Below are 21,659 nucleotides of genomic sequence, written 5' to 3' on the forward strand. Positions count from 1 at the left end.
TATGAGAGGAGGTGAAGCATTTTTTGAGCACAGGAGCAGGAATGTATGGGCACTTCAGAGAAGAGTCAGAATTTAGTTAAACCATTCAGAAACAAATAAAGAAAGATGTGCAAACTAAACTTAGCATAAGCGATCCATTTCTTACATACCTATATTTTAAGATTGTTTGGCCAAGTTGAGAAAAAACCTTGATTGCCATCAATTGTGGTCAGCCTATTTGCCTGTGTCTATGTGATTTCTACAAAGCAGATCGTTTTCTCTTGCCTCTTATACAGCATATTACTTTTAATTGCTTAGACTAAATAGGCTTGTCTGAAAATAGCCATTATCCCAGTGAATATGCATTTAACCTGTGGATCTTTGGCCCTAGAGCAAATTAAAAATTTGTCTTTAAATAATTTATGTTGTCTCTTGTTCCTTTTTTCCTCATCTAAATAAAATTACTAAATTTAGCACATTGTTATTGTACTCTTAGATCAGCTAATGCTATCTAATCAACTACCTCACACTGTTGTGATTTAAAATTTTCTTTAAATCATAGATATTTTCTTTAGAGAAGGCTATTACCTACAGAATATGAAATTCCAAAAAGAAAACACAGACACATATGGAAGAGAGTAAACAATTTTGGGCAATTTACATGGCCACTGGCACCCTACACTAAAGATCTCATTAGTCCTCTTATCTTTTTTTGGTTGTTGCTAAATAAAAATATTTTTATGTAAAATTAGTAGTAACTTGATTTTCTTCTGAGAAGATAAAATAGTAAGAATAATCTGAGTATCTTGCAAATAAAATAAAGTTTTACATCTGCATGATTTTCCTTCAATTTTCTATATCTATTTCAGTGCAAGAGAGAATGATCTGCTTGAACTGACAAAAAAGAGAAGAGTTCAATGATTAGACTTCAATTAATACTGATTAGTGTATTTTAAAGTGTGCATTCTAAAATTGCATGCCTATGTCTCGCAAAAAAATTCTATTAATTTTATAGTATGATTCCGTATTGGGATCCGTAAATAAGAAAACAACTTTGCTTGATAGAACAAGTAACTTTAAGTTCTGGGTGAGCATAGCAAGATAGTTGATAATGGCATCTTCCAGTCAAGAATTTGGATTTTATTTTGTACAAAATAGGGATTTCCTGAAATTTTTGAGTTGGAGGCTTTGACATGACCAATCCCATTCTTACCCCTCTTAATTAGAGGAGTAAGATTGAAAGCAGAGGGGCAAAAAACTGAGAAACTATCACAATACCTCAGGTATGAGATAAGGAAGAAGGCCTAAACCCTGGAGTGGAGAGGAAAGGAATGTAGATAAAGAGCTGTGACTAGGACTTGATAAGGAAAAGCACAGGGGAAGGTACAGCTAACAGAGCCAGAGATTTTAGGAAAATTGGGATATTGGAGAATTAGGAGAATTCTGGACAGACGTATTTCCAACTGGATGTACCCTAAGGACATTTGAAAATAAAATTATGGAGAGATTGCAATTATAATAGGGATTTTGTATGCATATTTACGAGTCAGTATTCTGATCGGAAGTACATGGCACTTTCAAAAAGATTTACCTAAACAGAATTTAGTGAAGGGACAATTAGCAGAAGCATGGTCAGTTTTAAGGGGACCACAAAGGATGATGAGACACTCATGAACTGGAAACCCAGGGAAGCCGTTGCCACTCCTAGCACTTACAGAACATGCGGAGAAACAGTGCCATCAAAGATGAGTGGAAGCTGGGGCCGTGGAAGACAGGCTGCCAGAGAGGAGTCGATCATTTGTTGTTGTCCTTATTGGCAGAAGACAATCAGGTGCTAGAGGGCAACGAAGCCTGGGTAACCCAGTCTGTAAGAACCAGCTCCGTCATTACTCAGGCTCCCAGGAGGTCAGAAAATAAACCTGGATAGAGGAGACAGAGACAAGAGCAAAAGATCCTCTTAGAACTTATGATTGAAGGCAAGAAAGTGGATGATATCACATATCAAAGAGTAGGGAGAACAATATGTTCTTTAATAATCTACAGAAAAATTAAAAATATCCAATGAAGAGAATGGAGAAGTGATCTGAGATGAAACGTGCATAATAGAAATGTCCTTGAATAAGAGAGATTCAAGGAGAAGATGACTAACCATGGGGGATGTTGAAGGAAAATCAAATAACCAAGAAAACATTTACTGGATTATCACCAGTGATCTTTCTGATTTCTGTTTCAAAGGAAAGACAGCTGTAAGCAAATTGCTGAAGATTAAAGAGAACATAGAGAAAAAGGAAAATGCAGAGCACGACTCATTTATTTGAGAAATTTTGTAGCGGAAGGTAGTAGAAAACTAGAACTAGAAAGACTGGAGAATAGTGTAAAACACTGGGGGTTTTTCCCCATGAAAGGTGAGATTCAAATATATTGGGCGAAAATGGACATTTGTAGATCCAGGAAGTATCAGTTATTTTGGTCTTTCTCTGTATCTCAAAGAAATATTACTGGGTATTAATATTGTTATTGAATATAAAAATGGAGGGAGCATAAATATATTAAATTGAGAAAGTAAAGTCATTATTACTGTTCAAATCAAAGAGCACATTTAGTGTCAAAATTATGACTATCTCATGGCATAAAGCTATCCAAATGAAGAATTTCACATTTGGAAACAACACAACTTAAAGATGGTAATTTACTTTGCTATTATTGATCCTCACTGTAAATAAAACTTGATCGTTTTGTTGATCTTCTGCTTATGAAAGCATTTGAATCCACATTGAGAAAGACATGTACTCTGGGTACTTTCCAAGGAGTGTATTCTCAAATGTACTGCCTTTGAAACTTATCCAGTACTTGAGAAAAGCAACATTTATGGAGGGTAACCCGAAGGCAATGCAGTCCATCCATTCCTCTAGATACTTTAAACTGTTTCTAGATGAAGCTAGGCAGCAGAGAGCTGAATACTTGCATTGAAAATTTTGGTTACCGTTGTAAAATTGTGTTTACTGAGTTGCGTTTTGGCATTTTTCCCTAGGGCTGCCTTGAAGAAAACTATCAGAAAGCCTCCATGAGATTTGTTGCTATCTTCTTATACAGACATTGTTGAACTCTTTGTTCATTGTGTAGCCTGGTTCCTTTTATATGAGGACTTGTTTGAGAAATTTCTTTCTGGGCTTACTATCAGGAGTCTTATGCTTCTTCAGGCAACTGGTTAGATTCTATTTTACAGATAAGATGAATCTAGCACTGATTGGGTCTCCATCTGTATGATATGCCAGAAATCTTAAAACCAAAGTTTTAGACACACCCCACAACATTTTTTTTTTTCAGTAGTTTGTTTTTAATATTTTTAGCAAAGTAGTACAGGGATAAATATTTTTAATCAAATAGTACAGAAAGAATTTAATTTAAAGAGCAGAATTTCTCTTCCCAATATCTCCCCATCCCTAGTCACATTCTCCCTGTATACGTATAAAAAGCTTGTTCACTTATCAACTTAGCAATTACCTATTGATTACTGACTTCTTGATAGATCAATTAGTCGTTGGCTAACTTACTTTTTCTCATACCTGTTGTGTTTATAGCCAATATTTTTAATTCTCTATTTGTTAATTTTGTTACTTTTAATAATATACTTAAAAGTGGATTTGCAGTTCTATCACGCTTTGTTAATATCTTAACTCTTTACTTGAATGACCCAGAGGCACAGATATTATTGACCGCGTCCTTCTTTCTACATTCTCTCAAAGATTTCCAACTCCAAACTTCTGTTAGTGATGGTGTACTTTAACAACCTCAAACTTGATAACACTGCCTTCTTTTTCCTTACTTTGTATATTTATTTCAAATATTGAAAAAACACGATTGATAGCATTTATCTATTATTTTCACCCTTTCTTATGGCTCCATATGTAGGATGAAGAACAAGTTTAGGGAAGTTTGGAGAGAAAAGTGATATAGATGCATAAAATAATGAATTTAAGTTATTCCTAGACTGTATGGCAGAGCTCTCCCTGATGCAATTTAAAATATATGTCTGATGCTACAACCACTAAGAAAAACAGTTTGGCAATTTCTTAAAAATTTAAGCGTGCGGGGCCAGCCCGGTGGTGCAGTGGTTAAGTGCACATGTTCTGCTTTGGTGGCCCAGGGTTCGCCATTTGGGTTCCCAGGTGCGGACATGGCACCACTTGGCAAGCCATGCTGTGGTAGGCATCCCACATATAAAGTAGAGGAAGATGGGCACGGATGTTAGCTCAGGGCCAGTCTTCCTCAGCGAAAAGAGGAGGATTGGCGGCAGATGTTAGCTCAGGGCTATTCTTCCTCAAAAAAAAAAAAGAAAAAATTAAGCGTGCATCTACTCTATGACCTGGAAGCTTTTCCACTAGGCATTTACTCAAATGCTCACAGCAATTTTATTCATAATAGTAAAAAACTGGAAACATCACTGGAATCTATCAAAAGAAAAATGGGTAAACAAACTGTGCTATATTCATACAATGAAATACTACTCAACCATAAAGAGGAATATACCACAGATGCACACAAAAGTATGGGGGAATCTGAACAACATTATTCTGAGTGAAAGTGATGTTTGATCCCTTTGATAAGAAGTTCAAGGCAAGGCAAAATTAATCTATGGTGATGGAAATCAGAAAAGTGGTTGCACAGGGTAGAAAGTGGCATTAACTTCGAAGGGTGTTGACTGAGGAGACTGACAAGGGAGGTATCTGTGTTAATAGAAATATTCTGTATCTTAATGGGGGAGGGGTTGCAGGACTGAATGCATTTCTCAAAACTGATGAAACTGTTCACTTAATTCACTTAATTATGTATACACTGCATATATATATTCAATTCACTGTATGTAAAATATACCTCAATTTAAAAAAAGCCATATTAGTGCCCATACAGTCTATAGTTTAGTTGGGAAGCCAATAAATGAACATTTATAATTTCACTACTCAGTATAATGTGTTATTATATAGACAACCATAAAATTTCAAAAATGCCTGGGCATCACGTAACTCTCTGTGGCTGAGACAATGTTATACATTTATCGAACCTGTTTCATTTTTGTGCTACATTTCCCAATCTCTTCTGCACCCAGTTAAGGCCAGTAAGCCGCATGACTGATGGAATGTGCACGGAAGTGATATTCTCTATCATTTTATTTATATTCTCTATTAGATTTGAAATCTGATCAAACCTCCCCCGAATTCCCAGCCATGCCACCCCATACATCCCTCCAAGCTTTCTCTTCTATTTCTGTGGTGGCCTTGAGAACCAGAAGTTGATAATGAGAACCAAATAATGTAAGCCTGGGTCACTGAATGACTCTGGAGTAGAGCCCCTGAGCTCCCTTCCTTCTGTACCGAACTCCCTTCTTCTATACTGAATCACGTATTATAGGAAACCACTGGAAGGAGGGAAGGAAGAAAGGGAGAGAGAGAGGAAGAAGAGAGGGGGAGGAAGGAAGAGAAGGGAGGGAAGGAAGGGAGAGGAGGGAGGAAAGAAAGGAAGAAGGAACGAATGGAGGGAGGGAAGGAGAGAAGAATCCAGGATCCCGGTGCCTGAGGCCAGATTAGGGAGGAGGTTGAGAGCAGGTGACCTCAAAGGATAAAACCTATAGAACACCATCATCACGTCGTTCCCATAAGAAGTAAAGAAAGGGAAAGATGCATTAAAGAACTAGATTTTTAAAGATTTTTACTTTATTGTTTTTTAAGTTAAGTTATTGTTCTTACATCACAATTCTTAATTATTTTTCTATTAAAATAATTTTTAAATCCTTTCATAACTTTGCAAAAATGAAAAGGATAAGAATTCATTTAACTGAATCCAGAGAAGAAGCGTCCAGAGACAATATTGCTGCTCATATATAGAGAGGGTATTTTGATTTTTGTCCCACAACATGTTTTGTCATGGTTTTGCAATCCAAAAAGAGTATATTTTTAGCAGAGTTCAAGTGAATTATCCATGGGAACATCCAAGATTTGGTGGGCGTGTGAGAGTGTGATGTATGTCTGTGTTAATTTTCACGTTGCTCCTAGCATTTCTCCCCTGATTTTGACATGATTTTTGCATGACCATTTCCGTTATTTCCCGTGATCTCTGTGATTCCTAGCCAGGTTATATACTTATAATGACATCCCATACCTCTGGGAAAACTTTATTTATTAGCCTGGTGTCTTCTTGAATCAGACTAGCATGCTCTAATTTTTTTCCTGTAGGATATTGTCAAACATGGTTTATTCACTGTAAACAGTTGCTGACCTGGCTTGTGGTACATGCAGACATAAGAGCTATGAAATGTAAACAGCTGGGAGTTTGGGAATGCACATATTTATTCATTCATCCAATCAGGCAGTAAAAGAATAATTATTAAACACCAGCCACTGTGCTAGCAGCGTCAGATAGAGTGATGGACCAGAGGTTTAATGACAGACTTCAAAGGTGACTTACGTATTTCTGAACTAGTCATTAGGTGAATAATCAAAAACATAATGAAGTGATTGCAATTGCATGAAGGGAATGAAAAGTATAGGATGCTCTGAGGCCCCCTACAGATTGGCGGGGGGTTGAGGAGTGAAGGTCACGGAATGTTCTTAAAGTCAGGAGGCGTTATCTGAGCTGAGTCCTGCAGGATGTGTTTGTACAGCCAGAGAAAGATGATGACAAGAGAGTCCAGGTGAAGAGGCCGGATCAGGGGTGTGACAGATGCAGTATTTTATGAAGGTACTTCTTTGCTTCCTGCCTCAGCAGGGAGTGTAAGGAAGCCTGGAGACTCACATCAAAGCTGCAAAATGGAAAGCCTGCTTTCTGTATTTGGAGATAAATTGTTAGCACAGGGAAAATAAAATTTAAAATCCAGCAAGAAATAAAATTTCGCTTAAAAAAAAGTGATTATACTGATCGCAGATTTATGACATCAACTTAAGGAATAATCAATATGTGTTTCTATCGCAGCAGAGACATTTTAGACGTTAAGAAAATCAGATCTCTCACTTTTGGAAGTATTCGTGTGTTGTTGATTTTCTCACATAATTTCCCACATATGAGACTTGTCAGTATCACTAAAAGCTCCTCCTAGGCTTACATACACAATAGCTGAGTGTTTCAGACACACTTTTGTCTTAAGCAAAATCTTTGCACTAAGATAGACAGTCTCATTCATTTGCTACAGGAGCTGTGATCCCTTATTTTAGGTTTCTTGAAAAGTGAGCTTTTAGTGAGGACTAAATATATTTCTTCTCTTCATAAAGTACTTCATAAGTTACACTTCAGACCCCATAATAGTGAATTTGAGGGGAAATGTTAGTTCATGCATCACACACAGCATACTTCTAAATCCCTATATATTTTCCTCCAGTCTGATAAATTACATGCTTCAAGGGATGACAAAATGCTTTTCCAAAGTTTATTGGTTTTTAAATGCCAAGTGGCTGAAAAGTCTTCCCATAATTTGAGCCTTTTGCATCCTGAGTGGAGGGGAGGATTTCTTAATTTGAAAGACTCTCTGAGACCAGGTGTTGGCCCGCTATAGCCCACAGGCTCACTCTGGTCCATGCCTGTTTTAAAGTCTGTGCACTAAGATGGTTTTTGCCTTTTTCAAGCGTTGTTGAAGAAAATAAAAAGGAAGAAGAAGAAGAAGAATTTGGGAGTGGGAGGTATGTGGTCTGCAGAGCCTAAAATATTTAGTTTGGTACTTTCTGGAAAGAGTTTGCCTCTCCCTCTCTTAGGCCATCTAAACTGTTGTTAGAGCTAGAAGAAATATTCAGTGCACATTGTGGGAAATTTTCAGTTATTAAAAGCAGTAACGTGAGATTATTCTCATATTAGCATTCTGAACGACACACAGCATGTTTTAAAAAAGCTTTAACTCTTTCCTGTCTATTTTAATGATTTATAAGACAATAACTCTAAAGTGGCACCATAGTTTAACAGTATATTATATTGCTCTTAACTTTACTAAGCGTAAAGCTTTGCAAGTTGCATAAATGCCATGTTCCTAAAAAAACCTTCTGCTTCTAAGCATATATACAAATCGCAGCCAGTAAAGGAGATTTAATATTAATGACATACAGTTCACAAGCTTCTGTAAATTGATCTTTCTGCCTTACAGTGATGAATTTGGTGTTTTTGTGTATCCACAAAGCGTATATTATTGTGTGACATTTGTCTAATTGAGGGTTGAATTTTAAGGGATATTGTTCTATTCAAGAAAGATGCAAATTCATTTTAGTTTTTGAATTCTTGATACAGATTTTCAAGTCTTAAAGGTTTTGTAAAAATCAGCTGTATGTCTGTCTTTGTTTTTCCTTCCTCTTTACGTCTATGTAAAAGACTGCAAGTGAATGTGAAAAAGTGAAACTTTGTGGGAAGAAAAAAAAAGATCCTTTCAAGGCCTGTGACAATGTAGTCATTACTACTAAGATGATGCATGCGCCATAGCTGAGCAGTCTTTCTTCCAGTTAGTAAACAGTGTCATTCACACTTTTTAATGACTTGTATGAAAACTGCAGGGGAGCTCCGGCTAATGATCACAACAGGCGCATGTCGTGGGAAAATGTATGAGAAAAGAAAATATTAATTTTGTCAAAATTTGTGGAAATAAAAATAAAGGGAGAAGTATGCAGGCAAAATATCTTATCTAGTGAATGGGTCAGAAATCAGATGTACATCCAAAATGTGGTATGATACAAATCATCTATCAAACTTTGTTTGATATTCAAATAGGCAATATCAGAAATAAAATCTGTAGTGCCTAAACAGGAAAACCTTATTCCCAGCTGAAAATTAGATTCTCGCACAAGGGTCAGCATGCGAGTGGAAGAGCTTGTGACCTGGCCCTGGTTTGCCCTGGCTTGCTGTCGGCATCCAGTAAGTCCTCTGTGTTTCCTGATTTGAAAAAGTAGCATTCCTACCAAACTTAGAGTTTTCTATGAGGTACAAACAATACAGTGTGTACTGAAACCCTTTAAATAAGAAAGCGATATATAAATATTAGATGTTATTTTTATTAAATCAACGGCTATACCTCCTTCTATGTTTCTTAACTTTTCCAAACACTGCTACACAAAAGGAGACATTTCACGTATGTTTATACTTTTGTATTCAAGACAATGATCAGTAACGCCTACACCATTCTTTTAAAATGTAGTAAGCTTCAATTAGGATAATGTCTTAAATCTCAATCTGCTTGGAAATGAAAAGAAGTGCAAAAAAACACAGTTTGCTACTGTGAATCCTGAAGAAAATACCATATGCCATGCATTTGTGCATAAATGATAAATGGACCCTCTCTGAAAGCTAAGCTTGGAGGAAACATCACTGTCCCGTACATCTCAAATTCTCTATGTGACCTTTTAATTGGATGGTGAAATCTCAAATGCAATATATCTAAATCTTCACTAATCATCTTTCCCTTTAAATATCTTTGTATTAGTCATTACTCTTTCAGTTGTCTAAAAAACAAACAAAGGAGGAAACAGGTCAAATAAACAGAAAACCCAGAGGTTTTCTTCAGCAAGCTCTGGATTCGATGCTGAAATGACGTCACCACAGATGCGCCCACTTTGTCTTTCTCTGACACCTGACCCTTCATAATAGCAAAATGGCCACCAGGAGCTCAGTAGAAGGGAGCCTCTGTCCCAGTAGTTCTGCGTTGTGTTTTCTCTCACGTGCAGTGCATTTGGGATCCTGTCTGTTCTGTTGCTCCTCTTAGCACCCACTTCGACAACACCATTCCTTCCTTCTCCCTTAGCAGTCCCCCTCCTCTGAAGCACTTGTCACCAGACCATTCCATCTGCTACTATTCTAGATTTTATATTATGCTACAGTGCTCTACTCTGCTCCTAGGATTCTTACTTTATTGGGAGAGGGAGATTTTAGTGGCCTCAATCTTAAAAATTGCAAGATGTCTAACTATCTTGCTTATAACTCTCCAATGGAGTTCCTTCCAACACACCGTGAAACCCCCAACGTCATCAGGGCCTCAGGACCCTCCTTGCTCTGGCTTCCACCTCTCTAACATCTCCCCCAGTCTTCCTTTCCTCCCTGTGCTCCAAAAACACTGGCTTCCTTTCTGTCCTTGAACATGCGAAGTATGCTCAGGGCGTTTGCATTTCTGGCCTTTGTGTATACTCTATATGTAATTTAATATATATAGTATATAAAAATATATACATACTGTATAACAGTGTCAGTCATATAGATATTCATTATATATCTATTATTTATTATCTGCCCTACTATCTACTTTAATAACATACATTCCATGAGAACTGAATCTCTGTATTGCTCACTCCTGTACCCTGAGTCATCTGAACAATATCTGGTACATAGCAGACTCTCAGATATTTCCTGAGTGAGCAAATGAATAAGTGAATGGATCAATAAATGAATGAATCATTCCAGCAGAAGTGCTAAAATTGAGCCTCACTGAGTTAGGTGCCCTCGCCTGGTGCTAGAGGGTGGCATCTGTCTCTTCCGAATTCGGTGGATTAAAAGTGAGTAAGAGGGGGCTGGCCCCATGGCCGAGTGGTTAAGTTGGCGCATTCCCCTTCAGGGGCTCAGAGTTTCGCCGGTTCGGATCCTGGGCGTGGACGTGGCACCGCTCATCAGGCCACGCTGAGGTGGTGTCCCACATGCCACAACCAGAGGGCTGACAACTAGAATATACAACTATGTACTGGGGGACTTTGGGAGGAAGAAGAAGGAAAAACAAACAAAGAAGATCGGCAACAACTGTTAGCTCAGGTGCCAATCTTTAAAAAAAAAAAAAGGTGAGTAAGGGTCACATTTCTTGAAAAATCTAGATTTTGTTACTCAAAGAAAGAGAAGAGGCTGCTGAAGAGGGGTAGAATATGTGTCCACCATTCTAGACTTCTTCTGTCTTTCTGTCACCAATGCCTCTATGTTAATACCCGGAATATGTTGGTTTCTATCTGTTTTCCGACTCTCTTCTTAAAAAGGTTATTACATCTTCTTTTGAGAAAGCATATCTGTCTTTTATTTTCTTATTTTCTCACCACATTGGCATTAATTCTCAATTTCTTGTTGCTAGTGTTCTTGCCCCAGTTTGATCTCCTGCCACCCAGGATCTCCTGAACGTGGCTCTTATTCTGTCATTTCTTTTTCTTTTTCTTTTTTTTGAGGAAGATTAGCCCTGAGCTAACATCTGCTGCCAATCCTCCTCTTTTTGCTGAGGAAGACTGGCCCTGAGCTAACATGCATGCCCATCTTCCTCTACTTTCTACGTGGGACGCTTACCACAGCATGGCGTTTGCCAAGCTGTGCCATGTCGGCACTCGGGATCCGAACCGGCGAACCCCGGGCCCGCAGAGAAACGGAACCTGCGAACTTAACCACTGCACCACCAGGCCAGCCCCTGTCATTTCTTTTTAAAAAATGCATGCTCGATTCTTTTGTCCATAATCAGACAGAACTAGTTAAAACAGCCATGACCTTCCAATTAGACTTATGTCCTTATTACCTATCCCTGAATATAGCTTAGTTCATGTTTTCAAAAAATCCACAATTTTAGTTCTAAAATGGATTTTACAGAAAAGCTGGTCAACCCTTTCTTTGGGGAGAGACATGGAGAGAAGGAATGTAAAAAAATTGAAGCCTAGAGAAATGACCTATTCGGAACAAAATTTCAGCACAATCACACCTAGACTCTGGGTATCTTAAACCCTCGATATGAGTTGCTTCTTTGTGCTGGGCTCAACCTGGTCTCTGCTGCGTCCGACTCCCTTTATCTTTGATTCCCAAGCACCATTCTACCCTCCTGTCCAGCTGAGGTCTATCTCTTTCCGTAGAGTTTTTCTGATTACGTAGTTTTCATAGAACTCCAAATATAATTGAAATTACTAGCCGTATTATGCACTTCTGTAGTTGCTTTTAATACTAGCTTTTGCAATCTTTTTTTCAAATTTCATTTTAGGCCTGTGATAAAGTAACTTATAATAAGAAATAGATTTTGTGATCTTTGTCCGTGGTTCCTGGTACATGGCTCCTAAAACCCTTGGAATTTCCTAAGTGATAAGTGAAATAAAGGTGAAATGGGTGTCTTTAGTTATTCATAACACACTCCTTTCAGCCACACCTGAGTTTATACTTGAGGTGGTTTTTGGAACGCCGCTAGATAACCACAGGATCAGGGCTGGTTGGCGGGGAACCAACCATGTGGTTACCAACTTTCAGCCTCACCCTGATCTCTGGAAAGTTCCATCACCAATGGCCAATGATTTAATCAGTTTTGCCTGCATAAGGAAGCCTCCATAAAAATCCCTAAAGTTGAAGTTGGGAGAACTTCCAGGTCACTGACTATGTAGAGGTCCTGGGAAGGTGGCACACCCGGAGAGGGTGTGGAAGCCCACGCCCTTTCCCACACACCTTGCCCTGTGCATCTCTCCCATCTGGCTGCTCCTGAGTTATATCCCCGTATAGTAAACCAGTAATCTAGTGAGTAAACTGTTTTTCTGAGTTCTAAGAGCCATTCTAGCAAATGGTGAAATCTGAGGAGGAGGTCATGGGAACCTCCGATTTATAGCTGATCTATCAGAAGCATGGGTGACAAACTGGACTTGAGGTTGGCATCTGAAGTTGGGGGTAGCAGTCTTGGGGGTTTGAACCCTTCACCTGTGGGATCTGACTCTGTCTCCAGGTAGATAGTGTCAGAATTGAGTTAAGTTATAGGACACCCAGCTGGTGTCTGCAAAGAATTGGAGAATTGCTTGATGTGTGGGAAAACCTGGATATTTGGTGTCAGAAGTGAAGTATTGAGAGTAGAGGAGAAACACAGAAGAGTGTTTTGCTTCCTTCCGGCCTCAGAAGACTGCAAATGTCTCAGAGATGGGGTTCCAAGAGAGTTACTTGCTGTCGTTGTTGTTTTTAATATTCACACACCACCTAGCACCACATTAAGCATATATTTGATCCTCAAGTTAAAATTAATTGGTGACTTTTGTTGATTATTATTTAAGATAATAAATTTTAGATTAACCTCTACGTAATCAAGGATTTAATTCAGGGGATTTTGGTCAGGGATTCTCATTGTTATTGCTTTTAAAGCCGGAACAACCAATAGTGGTATTAAAATGCAGCCACAGTTTAATAAAATACTAAGATTTGTGGCTTCTTTGTAAAGCTAAGAGCTGGTTAGAAAAATACCTAAAAAGAAAAAATTTTTTTTTACTGTTTTTCTTGATCAAATGGTGTCAGCAAGATACAAACAGGATGCTCTATTTAAGTGTTAAAATTCAAGACCTAAAGCTCAAGTAGCTGTCCAGTGAAGGCTTGAAGGGCGTGGCTGTTTTGAAAAGGAGTGGTAGCCTGCAGCTTGAGGAGAACCAAGGAGAACACAATGGGAATCATCACTGAAAAGCATTCCAATTTTCAAAGCATATAATTGTACATGTTACAGACTAAACATTACCCATTATGCAGATTGTTGGGGCTATCTAAATGCTACATAAAATAGTTTAAATCCTGAGGAAATATTTCAACACGCTCCCTACAGTGTGAAGTATCACATTACATGTTTGCATTTTGGAAGCCAGGAGTATGACTGGAGAATGAAGATTGGATAACCAACCTTAAACCACAAATTTACTGCCTTGACGCTTGTGTGAAATTAAACCAGAGCTTTCCATTTCAAAGCTGCTATATACTTTCTATTAAAAAGATCTCTGTATTTGCGTCTTATCAATTTTATATCTTTTTAACATTGTTATAAATGAGTTTTTAAAAAGATAAAACTCCTGATTTTCTGTAGAAGCAAATTCAAAACCTCAGGTCAAGAATACAACAGATTAGCAATGAAATATAGTGCTTACGTTGTATCTTTTTGTGATTGAAAAGTGCAATGTTCTTTTTAAATTTTTTATTTCAATGTTTAAGAGATCATTTAAACAAATAGAGGATCTCATGAAATATAGCTTTACAAAAACTCAAGTTGTCAAATATGGGACCAGCTAGAATGTGGATATAGAATTAAAAGAGCTGATGTTTAAAATAGCACACGCATATATTTCCCATTTATTTGATTTATGTCTTCTAAAATATGATGGTCTCTTGCTTTAAATCTTCCTTGAATTATAATTTTATACTGACATTTTCCCTGTTATTAGGTTGTAATTCTTCTGAGCGCAGTGTCTATGGCTCTCACATCCTGGTGTCCCCTGTATCTTCCTGCTCTACACTTATTATGCGATAGATGTTTCATAAATGTTTGCTGAGTGAATGATAGCCATGGCCAAAGAAAACCCATTTGTTCTCTGCTGAAAAAATATAGACAATGTGAACTTTCAATATCAAATAAGATTTGTGGGAAATCACTCTTACGACAGAATCTTCTATAAATGAGAAAAATGGAATGAACATGTTTCTGATCCACTTGTAAATTCTTTAAATGCATTCATGCCAGTGAAAGGTAGAAGACGCGGGTCTCTACGCAACATACTCAATTATTCTCTTTACCTAACTGATGTTGAAAAAGTTTTCAGATTTCTAATGGTGGCATGGGCAGATAAAGAAGATTTTTTAAAAAGCAAGAAATATGGTTGATTCTATAAAAATTGTTTATTGTGTAATTTAAATGCAGGATACTAGAATTCATAATTTAAATGTTTACAGGATACTATAGTGGGTGCCATTATAACATTTCATCCTTTTAACATAGGAGTATATTTCCATAGTGAAGGGCCATGGAAAGTTTGGCCTAGTCCTCGTTTAAAACTGGCCCTGTTTTCAAATAAAGGACATATAGCAGCTTTTTTACAAATTGTTTATGGCGTAGAGAATATAAAATCCCACCACTGGATAAGAAAATTTGAATTTATTTTAGCACATAGAGAACATGGTTGTTTCTAAAGCATTTTGTTTTCCTCATGTTTTGATCCCATTTCTTTTCCCAGGCATTTCCTGGGAACGTCAACTCTGACAGCGTGGTTCGGCATGACTTACAGCATCCAGTTGTTGCCCGCTACGTGCGCATGGTGCCTCTGGACTGGAACGGAGAAGGCCGCATCGGGCTCAGAATTGAAGTCTATGGATGTTCTTACTGTGAGTATCATACTGTTAAAATTTGTGGTGGATTTTGTGATCTTCATTTAATTTGTAATTTTTAATTACTATTACTTGCTTTCTCTGATAGTAAACTGCCTTCTGCTTTTATATATAAATTACATATAAGGTTGTTTGTATGTTATAAATGTATTTTTACAGAAACATAAATATGACAATACCTTAAGCAAAGGATTTGGGAAGTAAGTTTTGTTCCATAGACTAAAACAACGATGCTTATTAATTAAATTACCTGAAGTTTTATGAAATATTTAAGAAGTAGAAACCTGTACTATTATCCATATTTTTGACTCTTTGTGATGGATTTTGGGTACCTTCTTAAGAACGTCCTTCCAGTTCTCTTCAGTTACACCTTTTACTATTTTAAAGCCCACCACTGAATTTTGATGTCAATTATCTTTTACTTGCCTATAAGTTTTATTTGCACCGTTTAAAATCTACTTGGTGACCTAAAAAGTTTCTTTTCCTTTAATCATGTTTGTAACTCCCCTTTTGTGTTTCTTACATGCATTATATATGTGTGCATATGTGTATGTCTGATAATTCCAGTATGTGAATTTGGGGCATTGTAGTTTGCTCTCTCTCGTTTCTGTTCATCTTTGCTAGTGATGCCTGTTTTCTCCCCCTCCTCCTCCTCCTCCTTTTCCCCCTTCTTCCTTCTTCTTAGCCTTCTTATCTGCTTGTCCTTCTCAGCCTTATCCTTATGCTTATTCATCCTATTGACTATGATCTCAGTTTCTTCAAACTTTATCTATGGAACTTCTTTCAGGCCAAGGGTCATGATGGATTCTTCCAGAAAAGATTTATCCTTGCTTAGTTGCTTCTATGAAGGCAGTACCAACCCAGAATTACTTTAAAGTTTGCTTGAGGTTTTTTGAGGCCCCTAGGTAGTATAGATTCAATCTGCAAACATGTTATTTGTGAAAGCCTGTGTTAGAATGTGAATTCTCTGGTAAAATATGTTCCCCTCCTCCCAGGAAATTTTTCTTCCTGCTCCTCCCATTGGCTGGGGGCGGAGGGATGCTGGCTATGGACAGGGCAGGAAACTGGGATCTCAGCTTCACACAAGCAGTCTCCTGTTAGACTCCCCCACCCCTTCCTAGAGACCCATGAAAATAAAAGCTCGCTATAACCAGGAAATGGCAAATGCCCTATTGACAAGCTTTTTAAACTTAATCAGACTTTTGGTAGTTTGTAATAAGAAATACATAAATCTTTCATCTCTGTTTGAATTTAGTTGCAGAGATTGGTGAAAATAGTAGTTATAAAGACAAAATCATATTTTATTAATTCATGGGCAACATTAAGTGAAAACTGAGCTGGTTACTACAAAGGTGCCATGGAGTTCATTTTAAAAACTCTATAGGGGGCCCAGCCCAGTGGCACAGTGGTTAAGTGCACGCATGTTCTGCTTCTCGGGCACCTGGGGTTCGCCAGTTCAGATCCCGGGCACTCTTTGGCATGCCATGCTGTGGTAGGCATCCCACATATAGAGTAGAGGAAGATGGGCATGGATGTTAGCTCAGAGCCAGTCTTCCTCAGCAAAAAGAGGAGGATTGGCAGTAGTTAGCTCAGGGCTAATCTTCCTCAAAAAAAAAAAAAAAAAATTCTATAGGGCCAGCCCTGGTGGCCTAGTGGTTAAGTTCAGCATACTCCCAGTGGGTGGCCCAGGCTTGGTTCCTGTGTTTGGACCTGCACCCCTCTGTCAGCAGCTATGCTGTGCTGGCTGCCCACATACTAAAAAAAAAAAAAAGAGGAAGATTGGCACGGATGTTAGCTCAGGAAGAATCTTCTTCAGGAAAAAAATTCTACAGGAGTTTATTTTATTGGTCATCACTTTTTTTATAGCAAATATAATGAATAGAGAGGTTTAGTTCTTCTGGAGAATTAGATCTTCAAGAGAAAATGTTAACTCTTCAAGAGAAGTTTAAAATGAGCTCTAATCTAAATTCAGGTCCTTTCTACTATGTGTTCTGGGTCTTCCCGGACACAGAACCCTGTGTTCACACATATTCCAGTTGTCAGCATCGTGACAGGAAGGCCAAAACACAATGTGGTATTTTTGTCAGCTTGACAAATTTTCTAAGGAGCATGTTCAGCTTTCCATAAATGAAAAACATGTAATATTCTTCATGGAAACCATGATGCAATTTCTTTTATTAACAATTATTTGTTGAGCACCTTTTATGGATCATGAAGTATGCTAAATGTTAGTAATACCACAATGAATAAGATAAAAACAGTCCGAGGGACAAAGTGGGACAATTAATCCGGTAGTACAGATTATCATAAAAACAGTGAAAGTTAAAATCTGCCCAGAGGCACACAGCCCAAATGATAGAGCTGAAAGGGAAACCTCCATCTGGTACAAGACCAGAGCCCACCACCGCTCTTCTGTTTTCTAGTCCTTAATTCAACAAAAGGAACACCCCTGTGACCACCACCAGGTCAACAAAGAATCATATTGACACCTCAGAAGCACCCACTGGGCCCCTTCCCAGCTATTACTACTTCTTAAAGTTAGAAATTCACCTGATTTTTATCCCCATAGATTATTCTTTCTTTTTTTTCATACAAATGGAATCACAAAATATGTATTACTTTCCATCTCACTTCTTTTGTTCAAAGTAATATTTGTAAGAATTACCCATGTTGTCATTTGAGGTATTTGTTCATTTTCACTAGTAGTATTCTTCTATCATATGAATACTCTACAATTCTTTATTAGTTTCATGTTGATGAACATTTTAGTTGTTTCCAGTTTTTGGCCATTTCAATAGAATTACTATGAACATTTCTTATGCGTATAGACCTAGGAAGGAGTAATACCAAGTTCGCATATCTGTATGCTCAACTTTTGTCAATAATGACAAAAATTTCCCTAAAGTGATTGTATCACTTTAGACTCTCCCAAGCAATGCACTAGGCTTCCCATTGCTCCGCAAATTTGGACATTTAGTGTTATTTTTAAAGCTTTAGCCATTCTGGTGGGGGTTCGTTATATCTCATTTAAGCTTTAACGATTATTTTCCTGATTTTTAAAGAGGTTACACTTAGTATTTATATACCCTCCTTTTTGAAGGGTTTGTTCAAGAATCTTGCCCGTATTTCTATGGGGTTGTCTTTTATTTATCTATTTTTCTATTGTTTAGTAACTTTTACAGTCAATTCTCTTTTTTTTCATTCTCATTACAATATCCAGACAGTTATCTTATTTTTGAGATGGCTTTCTTTAAAAATAATTATTTGAAACCCAACACTGTCAGTGAAGTTACTTTAGAAGACACAGTAAATTTAGGACTAAAGCCACTTCCAAAAGGCACATAGTCCTCTGACTCAGTGTGGCTCAGAGTATGACACCAAACTCAGTAATCATTGCAGGTAGATTTGTAAAGCTGTGAGTTGGTGCTGTCATGGGCTCTTCCATCAAGCCTGAGCTTTGGCAGTCACAATACAGGAAGGAAAAATACCTGAAACCAAACAGGAAGCTGCATTTCTAGTGTCTAACCCCCTCGGGGGGGGAAATCATCTGCTTTGAGAAACTGTAACATTTAAACCATACATGCCAGTGGAGTAGTGATAAATTGGCAACATAAAGTAAAACAGAAATTGTAAAATAGCGTTGTAGTAGGTTGTAGCAAATTGAATAATTGCCCTAAGAGCCATCAGGTCCTAATTCCTGGAACCTGTAAATGTTGCTTTATAAGGCAAAGTGTTTGCAGATGTGATTAATTTAATGTTCTTGACATGGGGGAATAGCCTGCATTATCCAGGTGGGCTCTGCGTGCCATCACGTGCATCTTTATAAGAGGTGGGCAGAGGAAGATTCCACAGAGAAGATGGAGGCAGTGTGACTGCAAAGGCAGATATTGGAGTGATATGGCTATAAGCCAAGGAATGTTGGCAGCCGCCAGAAGCTAGAAGAGAAAAGGGACAGATTCTCCCCTGAAGCCTCTGGAAGAAGTAGGGTCCTACCGACACGTTGATTTCAGCGCTGTGAGACTGGTTTAGGACTTCCGGCTGCCTAAACTGTGAGAGAATAGATCTCTGTTGTTTCCAGCCACTCCGAGAGAACTTTATGCAAAGATATAAAAGTTCTAGACCTGCTCTAGCCACTGGTCACAGGTGGCTATTGAGCACTTGCAGTGTAGCTAAGACACTAAGCTGAAGAACTAAATTGTTAACTGAATTGAATTTTAATTTATTTGAATTTGAATTGAAGTAGTGCGACTGCTGGCTGCCATCTTGGATGGTGCCGCTTGGAAGAACTGAAGCATCTGCTGCTGCTTATTTTTCTCCCATGTCCTTTTATAATTTAAACAATCTATGACATTAATTTTTAAAATGGTAGTCTCTAATTTTTTTTTTTTCAGTTTGGAAAACAACAATTTAATCATCCTGGAAGGTGTCTTTACTGTTGAAAATTTGATGACTAGTCATTTAGCACCTAACCAGATCCCTCACCAGGCCATTTTTCTAACCAATGTCCAGATTATCTCTCATTTGTCTATTTTTGAAGAATGCAAATTATATTTATCTCTTTCTGAGAAAAATATACATGTTTTAGGGGAGAAAACATATTAAAAACATTTGTTACGGACAGCTTTCTCAACGTTCCTTTGATTTAAAGTTTCCTATACTGGAATTCAGGCTGGCGTGCGCCCTTAGAAGATGGCCCTCTATTTTTCTTAAACTTAATGGACTATTGCCTCAAGGGCTTTGTTTGATTTTTCCAGGAGAAAGGGAATCATGAATCCTTGAGTAGGGAAATGGGGATCAGATACCCTCTCCCATTTTGCCCTCTGAGGACAAGCAAAACTGTGCAGTCCAGGGTCCAGCAAGGAGAAACTGGGCTTGCATCGCTCCTGGGAGAGAGAAATGCATTCTCTCATCTTTCTAGAAACCCCTTAGAGGCTTTATCTGAGATCTGTCTTAAACCTGCAGGTTAGGGCATGGGCTTGTAGGTGCTCCTTTTGCTTCAGAATTTGCCGGAAGGACTAGAGAGGGAGAAATTCCAGGAAGAGCACTGCCTCTATCGGCGTGCAGGCCGACTGCGGTTCCCCTTGTGTTTGTGATCTTTCCTCGATGCAGTTTTTCCAGGATTGCTTTGTCGTCTGAGAAATTAGGTACTTCTCAAGGTTGAAAGCAGGAAGTTCACTCTGTTCCAGGCGGAGAAGTTTAGTTCCAAGCCGCTGCTCTGGAGCCTTAGGGCTTCCCCTGTTTTTGTTTCCTGACTTGTCTTCACGATAATATGAATTCCAATTCCAGTGAATTTAAACTCACTTAAAATTATTCAGCTCCCTCTACATTTGGTTTTCCCTCAAGTTTAGCTGGAACAAGTGCATGCTGTTATTTTTAAAATTTAGTGCTATAGCCCATGTCTTTTGCCTCAGTAAGCCGTCTCCCCAAACAGCGATGCTAATCTTCTTAACTCTGTACCAAAGGGACTGCATGAAGCAGAAGGGAGAAGTCTCAGTCTAATAATTTTTCAAAATCATTGATGGCTGCAATACTCGCACATTTATTTCGCAAAAGCCCAACACAGTGTATTGATTAAAGTAGTGAGCATATTTTATGACAAATACTGAATTATCTTTTAACCAGAGTCTTAATAAGGGTAAGGTAAGCATCTTGGGAAACCAGGATACATGCAACTAAAGTAATTTTCACACGTGCCTTCAATTTGGATGAATAATTAATAAAGTCTGGATATGTTACCCAATGCAAATCATGGTGGAAAATAAGTGCCAGGCTGGGGGAAAAAAAAACATATCAGGAGAAGCCAAATACTAATAGAGGGAGGACAATGTTTCGTTCATTTCATGCTGTGCTGATGAGAATAGCCTCTTTTGTGTGTGTGTGAGGAAGATTGGCCCTGAGCTAACATTTGTTGCAGTCTTCCTCTATTTTGTATGTGGGATGCCATCACAGCATGCCTTGATGCGTGGTATATAGGTCCAGGCCCGGGATCCAAACCTGCGAAGCTAGTGCTGCCAAACAGAGCACGCGAACTTAACCACTATGCCACTGGGCCAGCCTCCAAGAATATCCTCTTATAGGGGCCACAGACTAAGTCTCATAGCTCTCTTGCTGCCTAGGCAAGAGATACTGCCATGTATATGTATTAGCATCCTGGAGCTGTCTTAACAAATGACCACAAATTGTGATGCTTAAGACAACAGGAATTTATTCTCTCAGTTCTGGAGGATGGAAGTCTGAAACCAAGGTGTTAGCAGGGTTGGTTCCTTCTGGAGGCTCAGAGGAGGAAACTGTTTCACGCCCCTGCCTGAGCTTCTGGTGGTTTCTGGCAATCCTTGCTATTCCTGGACTTGTGGTTGCATCATTCCAATGTCTACCCCTGCCTTCACATGGCCTTCTCCCCTCTGTGTGTGTGTGTCTCTGTATCTTCACATGTCCTTATAAGGACACCAGTCCCTGGACTTAGGATGCACCCTAATCCAGTATGACCTCAGCTTAAAGTAATTAATTACATCTGCAAAGACCCTATTTCCTAATAAGGCCACATTTTGAGTTTCTGAGTGGATGTGAATGTTTGGAGAACATCATTCAACCCAGTACAATATATATTC

The 21,659-nt window shown here is 38.4% G+C and overlaps 1 protein-coding gene across 1 annotated transcript in view; it reads left to right on the forward strand.

Moving 5' to 3' along the window:
* CNTNAP2 (contactin associated protein 2) overlaps positions 1-21,659 on the forward strand; it is a 1,871,002-nt gene that overhangs the window by 778,281 nt on the left and 1,071,062 nt on the right. The window contains exon 4 of the mRNA XM_046668987.1: positions 14,901-15,048. Within this exon, the coding sequence (XP_046524943.1) occupies positions 14,901-15,048 (148 nt within the window). The remainder of the gene's footprint in view (positions 1-14,900; positions 15,049-21,659) is intronic.

This window comes from Equus quagga, chromosome 8 (assembly GCF_021613505.1).
Source record: "Equus quagga isolate Etosha38 chromosome 8, UCLA_HA_Equagga_1.0, whole genome shotgun sequence".
Classification (NCBI taxonomy): domain Eukaryota; kingdom Metazoa; phylum Chordata; class Mammalia; order Perissodactyla; family Equidae; genus Equus; species Equus quagga.